Raw genomic sequence first — 12,100 nt, forward strand, 5'->3', positions numbered from 1 at the left:
ATTACGACATTAGATGGAAAAGTAAAACAAATAACCTAAAGTATGACTTTATACCTACATAATTTGATATTAACTTATTCAAAATAAAATATAATTGAATTATGTATAGAATAGAGAGAATGTCTACTAAAAAACAATAAGAGAGATAATTAAATTTAAAGATATTTAGTAAAGTTTTTTTTTTGGTTAAAATTAAATTTCTTAATAAAATAAAATGACTTAATTTAAACGAAAAAATTATTTAATATAATGTGATTTTTCTAGAAAACGAAAAATATACTTAAATGAGACATAATAAATTGCATGGAAGATAGAAATATGATAATTAAAAAAAAACACGAAAGAGATTAAATATGAGCCAAAAAGAAATAAAATAACTAAAAAATTTTGGAGAGATATCAAACTCCTGTGCTGTCAATTGTGAATGTAACAGATGTTCACTTAGAAGCCACTAAGCTAAAGCCCATTTTTAGAGGTCGACATATATTACTCGAAATTCAAGGTCCTCGGTAAATCCGTCCCAGGCCACCTATTAAAACCACCGTGTTCGTAAATGAGTCGATCCGATCAAAGAATTGCACCAAAATTCTCTCAAATAACTTAGTATTTGTTATTCCTCGTGTGTGGAGAAGATATGTCAGTTGTATGGATTTGGATGGTGGTTTTGGTGAGCTTGGTTGGATTATTATGGGGATGGAGTGTTGTGAACTGGCTTTGGCTCAGGCCGAAGAGACTTGAGCAGTTGCTCAGAGGCCAAGGCTTCGCCGGAAATTCCTACCGGATTTTCTACGGCGACTTGAACGACGGATTGGCCCTGTCGGAGCGGGCAAACTCCAAGCCGATGAACTTCTCCCATCATATTGCTCCACGTATCATCCCCTCCGAATATCAAACCATACAAAACTATGGTAAATTTACATCCCTTCTTTATTCGACCCTTACGACGGATGCTAATGAGTTCTCAGTACAAATAATATTTAGGTGTTTATCAAGGTAGGTATATCATTAAAAAAATTGTCAACTACTTATTTTTATTTTCTCCATACATTCATATTTCTTAATTATCATTTTTTAGTGGTCTTACCTATCGGCAAACACTTAAATTTTATTCTCATTTGAATAAAAACAAAGAGTGATGTTTAAATAACTTTTCTCGAGAAAGTTATTCCACTCTATGATGGATCTATTTGGATGACTAGTTCTAAGATTTCTTTACGAGAAAAAAGAGAATTTAAATGTTTATATATTATGTTTAAGGAGTGGATATATGAAATATGTTGCAGGTAAGAATTCATTCACGTGGTTTGGGCCGTATCCAAGAGTGCACATAATGGAGCCAGAAAAACTCAAAGATATATTTTCTCTAATTGATGATGTTCCTAAGCCAAATTTAAACCCCATGATCAAGCTACTTTTAGAAGGAATTGTAAGCTACCAAGGGGCAAAATGGGCCAAACACAAGAAGATAATTGCCCCTGCATTTCACTTCTTAAAGTTGAAGGTATTGAACATTATTAATTCTCATATTATTCCTTTTTCTTTTGGAGTTGCTGAATTCTAATTGTTAGATCCACACACATTTACAGGACATGGTACCAACATTCTTCAACACGTGTAACGAGATGGTTAGCCAATGGGAAAGATTAGTTTCAAAGACGGATCGTGCGAGTTGGATGTCATGCCTTATCTTCATAATTTAACGGCCGATATCATCTCTCGAACCGCATGTGGGAGTAGCTACAAGGAAGGACAAATGATCTTCCAACTTTTGAAAGAATTGATTGAGCTGGTAACTAAATCAGCATCTGGGTTTTATATTCCAGGATGGAGGTACGTAAAACTAATCATTTCTAATTTAAAATTTCTCTTCTCCCTGATCACAAGCTATTATTATTATTATTTTTGTGTGTGTGTGCAGGTTTGTACCAACCAAATCGAACAATGAAATGAAAAGATTAGACAGAGAAATAAGTAATTTGCTTTTGGGTATCATAAAGAAAAGGCAAAAGTCCTTAGAGAATGGTGAATTAGCAGTACAAAAAAGAGATTTGTTAGGTCTTCTCTTGGAATCAAATTTAAATGAAATTCGAGAACATGACAATAATAAAGATGTTGGCATAAGTTTAGAAGATGTTGTTAAAGAATGCAAGGTTTTCTATCTAGCTGGCCAAGAAACCACAGCATCATTACTAGTTTGGACGATGGTTCTATTGAGTTCACACAAGGAATGGCAAGAACGAGCTAGAGCAGAGGTCCTTCAAGTCTTTGGAAACAAAGAACCTCATTATGATGGTTTGACTCACCTTAAAGTCGTAAGTCAATTTATTCTCTACTATTTTAATTATTATTGTTTATCTTTTAATTAAAAAAGTATAGTACTATAAGTGAAAAATAAAACAATAAGAAGAGTATAAGGTTTGAATCTCTGCCATGCATTGTTGAACTAAAAAAAAGAAGAATATATTGTACAAGATCTTGAGAAATAATGTGAATTTTATGTTAAGATTCATAATTGGTGATAAGAGGAGCTGCTAATGCATCTTATAGGCCTTGTTAGGTCCCTTCATGTCTTCCTTAACATCTTACAATGCCACAGGTAACTATGATTTTGAACGAGGTCCTACGGCTATACCCACCTGCTGGTATGCTGAATCGTATTTTTGAAAAAGAGACCAGACTTGGAGAATTAATAATGCCTGGGGGAGTGTTGTTGGGCATACCAGTTATTCTAATCCATCGTGATCGTGAAATATGGGGGGAGGATGCAGATGAATTCAACCCAGAGAGATTCTCAGAGGGAGTTTCTAATGCAGCAAAAGTTCAACCTGCTTTCTTCCCATTTGGATGGGGTCCTCGAATATGCATGGGCCAAAACTTTTCTATGATGGAGGCAAAAATGCTACTATCTTTAGTTCTTCGATCCTTCTCATTTGAGCTTTCTCCCTCATATACTCATGCTCCTATTGCTATTATGACCACTCAGCCTCAACATGGAGCTCATATCATCTTTCACAAATTGTAATGGTAGTCACCCTACGTTTGTGTTAAATATGACTCGTTTTTTAATTTTGGAAGAGATCAATTTATGGGATTGATATTTAAATTATTTAGCAAATTATGAGAACATATTTATTCTTCAATATCAAAATAAAAATGCAACCTCTCTTGCCTTTATTACAAGATATGAGATATTTTGGGATAAAAAGGACCAATCGACAGTTTAATTTTAAAAATGATTTTTATTTAGTTTTTAAAACTTGGCTTAAATATTAAAAACGTTTCTAAAAAGTAAATATCATAGTAGTATTTATAAGTTTAAGTTAGAAAATTAAGGGTCCGTTTGATAACCATTGTAGTTTTTGATTTTTGTTGTTTTTAGTTTTTGGTTATTGGTTTTCTGTTTTTAAAAACAAAAACCATATATGTTTGATAACGATTTTTATTTTTTGTTTTTGAAAAACAGAAAACCAAAACATGTTTGGTAACCATATTTAGTTTTTTATTTTTAAAAAGTTAGAAAATTGAAAATACATATTAGAGAGAGAAAATTTTTATGTAGAGAAGATATGACAATGGTGTGGGAACGAGTGGGGATGCTCTCCCCCGTGAAAATTTTTAGTCTCCGTCTCCACCTCGTTCTTGGATCCGAGAGATATTCTCGAGAAAAATTAACGATTTTATAATTGTTTATAATTATTTTTAGAATTTAAGTATAAAAAAAGTGTAACAAATATATATTAATTATTTAAAAAATAGAATCGGGGACGGGACGGGGTTGGGACATGCATTTCCTATTTTTGGGATATGCGGAACGCCTAATGTACAGACATGAAAATACAAGTTTAGAGGAATGCAAATAAACTTTTGAAAGATAAATTTTAGAGAGATAAATAAAAAAATTTAGAAAAAAAATAGTGAAAGAAAAGTTAAAGACAAAAAGAGAAAAATTGTAGAGAAAAAAAATAAAGTCGAGAGGAAAAGATATGTTAAAGAAAAAAATTATAAAGAAAGAGAAAAATTATAGTGGAAATAAATTTAGAGATAAAAACAAGATTCAAAATATAATTTTTAAAGAAAATAAATAAATACAAAGATAAATAAAAGTTACCGTTAAAGAAAATTGAACGAAAAAATAAAATCAGAGGAAAGAATAGATTACGAATAAAAAGAAATGTTATAAAAATGAAATTTTAAAGAGAAAAAAGTTAGAAAAGATATTAAATTTTTAGACAGAGAAAAACTGGTCTATAAGGAAAAAAAACAAAAATACAGCAAAATTTGGAGAGAGATAAATAATAATAAATATTCAAAATATGAAAACTCTTCACAGAGAAAAATAAAGTTTGTAGAGAGAAATTTAGAAATAATAAAGTTTTAGAGTGAGAAATAAATTGTTTAAACATAAATGAGAGAGAAAGAAAAAAAAGTTGAGTAATAGAAGAAAAAATGAGATTTTGAAAACTCCATTTTTTTTTGTTTTTGAAATTTATATAGAATTTCAAAATGGTTTTTGAAAAACAAAAAACAGAAGATTGAATTAATTATCGAATAATCATATTTGAAAAACTAAAAATAAAAAACAAAAAACAAAAAACGAAATGGTTACGAATCCAACCTAAAACAAACAAGTTTTGGTCCAAGTGAAAGTGTTGAAGAAAAGTATAAGAAGAAAGTGACAAATGGAGAGAGAACTTGGAATCGCGGTGCCAAGAGGCAGACTTCACCTTGGGATAGTTATGAGCAACTTGTAATTTTGAAATTTTAGATTGAAAGAAAATTGCTTTTTTTTTTTTTTAAATCTTTATTAGCATATAATAGAATGTGTATAAATCTTCGTGGGTCTATGGAAAATACAAAGACATGATCCATTTTAGACTTGTATATCTTGAGTGAAATTATACACCATACTTTGAATTCTGTTTTCAAGTTCCGTTTCATAACCATTTTATTTTTTATTTTTGGTTCTTAGTTTTTCAAAAACAGGTTTGCTTGATAACCAATTTAATTTTCTGTTTTTTCTTTTTTCAAAAACCATTTTGAAATTTTATGTAAATTAAAAAAAAAAAAAGTAGTTTTCAACGACATGTTTTTGTTTTCAAAAATCTGATTTTTTCTTCTAATACTCAATTTTTTTTTCTTTTTCATATTATCTTTAAAAAAATTTATTTCTCATTCTAAAATTTTTTTATTTCTAAATTTCTCTCTACAAATTTTCTTTTTCTCTCTCTAAAATTTTCATATTTTGAATATTTATTATTATCTGTCTCTCTTCAAATTTTTATGTATTTTTTTCCTAACAGACCAGTTTCATTTCTCTCTCTAAAAATTTAATATTTTTCTTAATTTTTTTCTCTTTAAAATTTCATCTTTTATAATTTTTCTTTTTCTTTGTATTTTTTCCTCTGAAAATTATATTTTATTTTCTCGTTCAATTTTATTTCACTGTAACTTTTATTTATCTTTGTATTTATGTATTTTCTCTAAAAATTATATTTTGAATCTCGTTATTATTTCTAAATTTGTTTCCATTATAATTTTTTCTCTTTCTTTATAATTTCTTTTTTTTCTTTAACATATCTTTTCCTCTCGACTTTATTTTTTTTCTCTACAATTTTCCTTTTTTTTGTCTTTAATTTTTCTTTCACAGTTTTTTTTAAATCTTTTTATTTATCTCTCTAAAATTTATCTTTCAAAAGTTTATTTACATATCTCTAAACTTATATTTCATGTCTTTACATTAGGGGGAAGACAAAAATTTCCGCAGGGTCGGGTCCAATAAATAGGAAAAATATATATTTATTACACTTTTTTTATACTTAAATTCTAAAAATACTTAAAAATAATTATAAAACCGATAATTTTTCTTCAGAACATCTCTCGGACCCAAGAACGAGGGGGAGAGGGAGACTAAAAATTTTCATGAGTACGAGAATGGGGGAGAACATCCTCGCTCGCACCCACATTATTGTCATCTCTATTCTACATAAAGGAAGAAAGATATCCGAACATAAGATTCAGTGTTTCACATGAGTGACTCATAAATTGTCTCTCTATTTTGATAAATATCTAAATGTTAGAGTTTTTAGGTAATTAAATGCCTAAAAAATTCTAGTTCAGTTGCTATTTAAAATTTACATTATTTTCGTAATTTGTGCTTTAAATAACATTATTCTCAAAAACCTTCGTTATCCAATCTACAAGGCGAGACACTACTCTAGCATCCAAGCCAACTTTTCTTACCAATTAATTTCTCAATCGATAATCTTTGAAAAAGTTGATGGAATTATAACTGTAGTTGTAAATGCATCAATGACAATTTTAAACTATCATTCAAGCTCATATTTCTAGTAGTGCAATAGTACATTTATGTTGTCTTTTGTTCAATAATTCACATGTTTCTTGATTGTTAAGGCTCTCTCTCCATTTATCGGTTGGTTGGAATTCTTGGTAGCATCAATTTTTGTACTCTCTCATTTTCAGTACATGGCTCTGAATCTCCCGCTTTTATATCATTTTAAGGATGAAAAAACCATCACTCAACCGAAAAGCTTAAACTGATGGATTGAATAAATCTAATTCATCTATTATTATCTCAATTGAAGAGGGTATTCACGCGATTCACATGAATGAGATACAAAAAAGAAAACAAATCTTTTTTTACTATATAAATCGATCGGTCGGTCAGATCGACATCGGATCAATGCAACTCTCAAACCGTTCAACGGACTTCAGTTTGATTGGTTTTTTGGTCCACTCACAACTTCCTAGCTAGTAATTAGCTCAATACACATCTCTCTTCATAAACTTTCCCACTCCTCCTTTGCTTGATATCCATCCAAACGGTGAAACCGAACTGCTAGAACCGTCCATTTTTAGTTCGGCTCGGCTTGGTTTTCTACCTATCTTGTCATTCGGTTCAGTTTAATAATTATCATTTCTGAAAATGCGGTTCGGTTGACGGTTGACGGTTGACGGTTGACGGTTTTTATTTCAATGGCATATTTGTGTCGTTTACAGATAAATATCTGATTTGCATTTGCAATATCATTATTTATTGTGTTATTATTGCTTTATACATTTTTATTAATTTTATTTTTGAGTCAGTATATTGGGTGTTATTATTATTATTATTATTTTTCTTTTAAAGTTTAACTTTGTGTTCGTTCTTTGACTGCAGGCTATTGGGTGTTGTTTTGCAATAAATGGTTCGGTGAAATTATTTATTTCGTTTAAATAAAAATACACACAAGTTTTATCCATTCTTTGAGTAAATGAAGAGAGAGGTTTAAGTAACTTTTCTATGGAACTTACCCCACCCTATTTCAACCTATTTCAACAGTTATAAGATTCCTTCACTGAGAAAAGAGAGAATTTAGGATGTGAATAGAGAGAAAAGGTGATTTTATTTCGAGATCATGCATGCAATATTTTCTTAGAAAAATAAAATAATTGTTATTTTTTTAATGGTGGAAAGTGAGGAGATCATACCTACCCACGGGTATTAAAATTCTTTGAAATTATTCAACATGAAATATAATTAATATATAATTAATGTTATTGCTCTCTTCTTACCAGAAAAAAAATGTTTGTTGTATTGTCCCATATAGTGACAATAACATACATTTGTATATTATGTTTAAGGAGAGCATAATATATATATAATATGGTTGGAATTTGATGGTTGCAGGTAAGAATTCATTCTAGAAGGAATATAAGCTACCAAGGGGCAAAATGGGCCAAACATGAGAACATAATTGGCCCTGCATTCCATTTCTTGAAGTTGAAGGTATCAACATTAATTAATTGTCATATTACTCTTTTTCTTCGAGAGTTGGTGAATTCTAATTATTAAATCCACACACACATGTATAGGACATGGTACCAACATTCTTCAACACACGTAATAACATTGTTAGCCAATGGGAAAGACTAGTTTCAGAAGATGGGTCGTGCGAGTTAGATATCATGCCTTATCTATACAATCTAATGGCTGATATCATCTCTTCGAACAACTTGTGGGAGTAGTTACAAGGAAGGACAAATGATCTTCCGACTTTTAAAAGAATTGACTGCTCTTGTAACTAAATCGACATCTGGATTTTATATTCCAGGATGGAGGCACGTAAAACTAATCATTTCTAGTCTAAAATTTCTCTTTCCCTCATAAGCTATTATTAATTTTTTGTGCAAATTCGTACAAACCAAGTCGAACAATGAAATGAAAAGATTAGATAGAGAAATAAGCAATTAGCTTTTAAGTATCATTAAAAAAAGGCAAAACACATAGAGAAAGGTCAATTAGCAGTACAAAGGGATTTGTTAGGTCTTCTCCTAGAATCGAATTTAAATGAAATTCGAGAACACGACAATAACAAAGATGTTGGAATAAGTTTAGAAGATGTTAAAGAATGCAAGGTCTTCCATCTTGCAAGCCAAGAAACCACAACATCGTTACTAGTTAATTTGGACGATGGTTCTGTTGAGTTCACACACGGAATGCCAAGAGTCGAACTAGAGCAGAAGTCCTTCAAGTATTTGGAAACAAGGAGCCATATTATGATGGTTTAACTCACCTTAAAGTCGTAAGTCAAATTATTCTCAGCTATTTAATTATTATTGTTTATCTTTTAATATCTTACGGTGCTATAGGTAACTATGATTTTGAATGAGATTTTAAGGCTATACCCACCTACTAGTATGCGTCTTTTAGAAAAGGAGACAAAACTTGGAGACTTAACAATGTCAGGAGGAGTGTTGTTGGGCATACCAGTTATCCTAATCCATCATAATCGTGAAATATAGAGGGAGGATGTAGATGAATTCAACCCAAAGAGATTCTCAGAGGGAGTTTCTAATGCAACAAAAGTTCAACCTGCTTTCATTCTATTTGGATGGGGTCCTTGAATATGGATGGGCCAAAATTTTTCCACGACGGAGGCAAAAATACTACGGCTTTCTCCATCATATACTCATGATCCCATTGCTAATATGATTATCAGCCTCAACATGGAGGTTATATCATCTTGTGGTCCCATGTTTGTGATAGATATGACTTCGATCTGACTTTTTCTTCTTACTTATTTATTTTTTTATAGTTTGGGATGCAACTGTGAGGTTGCCATTGCATTTAAACTATTTAACGAGTAATGAGAAAATATTTATCGTTGAATAGGAACATAAAAATGCAACCTCTCTTAGCTTTATTCCAAGACATGGGATCTTTTTTTTTTTTTCCGATAAAAAGGAGCCAAACCACTGAAAAACTACTCCTCCCACGAAAGAATATCCAAGATGAATGGAGTAAATTTAATTCATTTATGATATCTACCATAACCACATCATAGTTTATATATCTCAACAATTCATCAATAAGTAGTCCCATACTATGATTCCAAGAATGAGGGAATTCCATGCTAGCTCTTTCCTTCATCCCCAATTTATTATAATTCTATGTCAAATTTAAAAAATAAAAGCAAAATTTATGAAAAGATAGCATTAAAATAATCCAACTATTTTTTTAAATTGATCATATCGGTTTGATTCATTCGGTTTAACCAAAATCAAACCGAATCGAGCCCGATATTATTGTTATTATTATTATTAAAAAAAAACCCTCTCTAACTATGAGCCTCATTCTTTTTCCCTCTTTGATTCGAACTCCCCATCCTTTATTCTTCTTCTTAGCTCTCCCCTAGCGATATCTCCTCCAAGCGACGAAACCCATCGGCGAACGGTGCGACCTTTTCCTCTTCATCACGAACACGGTGCAACACATCCTTCCCCTTCGTGCGTCTCCTGGTTCGATACAGTTTTTATTTTTTAGGATAAATTTTTTGGTTTGGTTTCAATTCAGCTCTTAAATCGAGTTGAACCAATTGGTGAACACTCTCTAATTTTGAAAACTACTTTTATTTAGTTTTAAAACTTTGATGTTGGAAAATTAGGCGCTGCATAATAATTTCAGCCAATTACAAAACAAAGAAAAATGTAGGGAAAATAATAAACGACGCAACAGATTTATATTGGTTCACCCCAATTATTTATGGTCTAGTCTTCCGCACTCTCAAATATATCTCCCCACAAATGTTCACTCTCTAAAGGTCCCAACAAAAAACTCCTAGCTTCTAAGTATTTAACACAATAATGATACTTAGGTAGATGAATGAAAAATTCACAAGAATCAAGATTTAATTACCTCGAATATGACTATCTTGATCTATCTCAATGCTGCTACCAATACCCTGAGCCTATGTTTCCAATCTGCCACAAACTGCTATGACAAACAACTTGAAATAGTTCAAAAACCTAAAAAACGCGATACTGCATAATTTATAAGTCGATACAGCGCCATGGCATGTGGACGAAAACTTTGTCTGTGCGCCCACATCAAGTTCAGGAGTCTTTTGTATATGGAAAATGTCTTAGCACCCCACAATACTCGTTCATGAACAATAATTTATTTTCTCATATTATTTTCAAGAAAAATGGCTTTCAAAGAAAAAAGAATTTTATTTTTATTTTTAAATGTAATTTGGCCTCTTAAATCGCCATAGAACTTTTTTTTAGAAAAAAAGATCTAGAAAAATATTAAAGAAAAAGATTTGATCGGTTAACTTTTAGAAATATCAAATACTTCTAAAAAATGTCAAACTCTTTTTTAGGAGGGGAGGGAGTGCTTCTACAAAAATATTTTTTATTATTTAAAAAGCCTTTTTTAACCACAAAACTAATTACAAAAATGAAAAAAAATATATTTTTTTAATTTTTAAAGAAAAGGTGTTTATTTGTTTTGAAATTTAATTTTTTTTAAATACAAAAAATTTTGTATTGTTGATTTAATTATTATTTTTAAAGCAAAACATGGTTATAAATGAGAAAATGACGATTAAAAACACACAATTTCATTACGAAAGTTAGAAAAGATATCGAAAATCAAATCTTGACCTCCCGAGATATTGATCTTTTAACCTCAAGAATCCAAAGAATCCAAGAATATTGACCTTCCGAGTATTTAAGGTTTTATTGTTAGAAAGTTGCAAATTTTAAGTTGAAGATATTTAATAAAATTAAGAAAAATAACATTTATTGTATAATATATTACATAATATATACATTTGCCAAATATCATAGGTTAGAAAGATAATCAATAAGATCTCATGTTACAAATAGTTCAAGCAACCATAATATGAAATTAGCAAGGAGTATAAAGGAAGAAACATATCCGAACAATAATGTCGAAAGAATTAAATTTATACTTGGAACATAGGGTAGACAAAAATAATACATGAGGAAGTACATCAATCTACTTTATTCGATAACAATATGGAAACTTACCGTTCTGAAAACAAACTCCAATTTTGCCTTCTTATTTAAACGTATTGCGAATCAAACGATGAAGAAGAAAGTTATGGTGAAAATAGTGATAGAGCAAAATTTGAGAGTAAATGAATAAGGAGACAAAAAAAAATGAAGAAAATAAAATAAAGTAGTAACCAAAGAAAATGGAAGAAGATAAAATAAGTTAGGGTGAGTGAAATACCGTGCGATAGAATACGAAAAATGAGTGAGGAGTGGTGAGAGAGAAGTTTATGACTAGTAGGCCTCTCTTTGTGACTGCTTCTCCCTCCCCAAAACCTAACCACTTGGTTGTGAATTCAAACTGTCATTTTAGGAGAAGATCAAGTCCTTAAAATTTTTTTTTGTTATTAATTAGTGGAATCTTTAAAAGAAAGAAAGAAAAACGAATTATTATTCCAAACATCAGTTAAAAGAAAAAAAATTATTATTCCAATCATTAATTAAAAAATTATTATTAATTAGTGGAATCTTTAAAAATATCTCCGGTTCATTGCTTTCTCAACTTTCCCTTGTTAACTAAGGCATCGGAGCCCCACCGGTTCAGATCGATTTGGTTTTGCAGGTATCATCCCTAAATTATCGAGTTACGTGTGTGTGAGGAGGAGAATCAGAGGACCGAAATCCACGCATCAACAAACTCGAAAAAAAGAAAAGAAAAGATGATACAATCAATAGATAGAGGGATAAAGATTAATTAATTGAGTGGCAGTACAAAAAGTATATGTAACATCAACATAATCTC

The 12,100-nt window shown here is 30.5% G+C and overlaps 1 protein-coding gene, 1 long non-coding RNA gene and 1 pseudogene across 2 annotated transcripts; 2 read left to right on the forward strand and 1 right to left on the reverse strand.

Annotated features, from left to right (window-relative positions):
* Positions 1-348: 348 nt before the first annotated feature.
* LOC111025854 (cytochrome P450 CYP72A219) lies at positions 349-3,174 on the forward strand. Its single transcript, XM_088120018.1, is given in 6 exon segments — positions 349-908; positions 1,284-1,501; positions 1,587-1,647; positions 1,650-1,830; positions 1,919-2,312; positions 2,597-3,174. Coding segments are annotated over 6 exon segments (1,554 nt in total). The 5' UTR covers positions 349-634; the 3' UTR covers positions 3,023-3,174.
* A 4,701-nt stretch (positions 3,175-7,875) lies between these two features.
* Positions 7,876-9,113, forward strand: LOC111007181 (cytochrome P450 72A397 pseudogene; annotated as a pseudogene).
* A 436-nt stretch (positions 9,114-9,549) lies between these two features.
* Positions 9,550-10,322, reverse strand: LOC111022967 (uncharacterized). The gene is made up of 2 exons (XR_002603053.2): positions 10,196-10,322; positions 9,550-9,795 (listed from the first exon to the last, which is right to left on the reverse strand). It is a non-coding gene; the product is annotated as an uncharacterized LOC111022967 (long non-coding RNA).
* Positions 10,323-12,100: the final 1,778 nt, after the last annotated feature.

This window comes from Momordica charantia (assembly GCF_013281855.1).
Source record: "Momordica charantia cultivar OHB3-1 chromosome 11 unlocalized genomic scaffold, Mcharantia_2.0 BLBB01000011.1, whole genome shotgun sequence".
In the NCBI taxonomy this organism is placed as follows: Eukaryota; Viridiplantae; Streptophyta; class Magnoliopsida; order Cucurbitales; family Cucurbitaceae; genus Momordica; species Momordica charantia.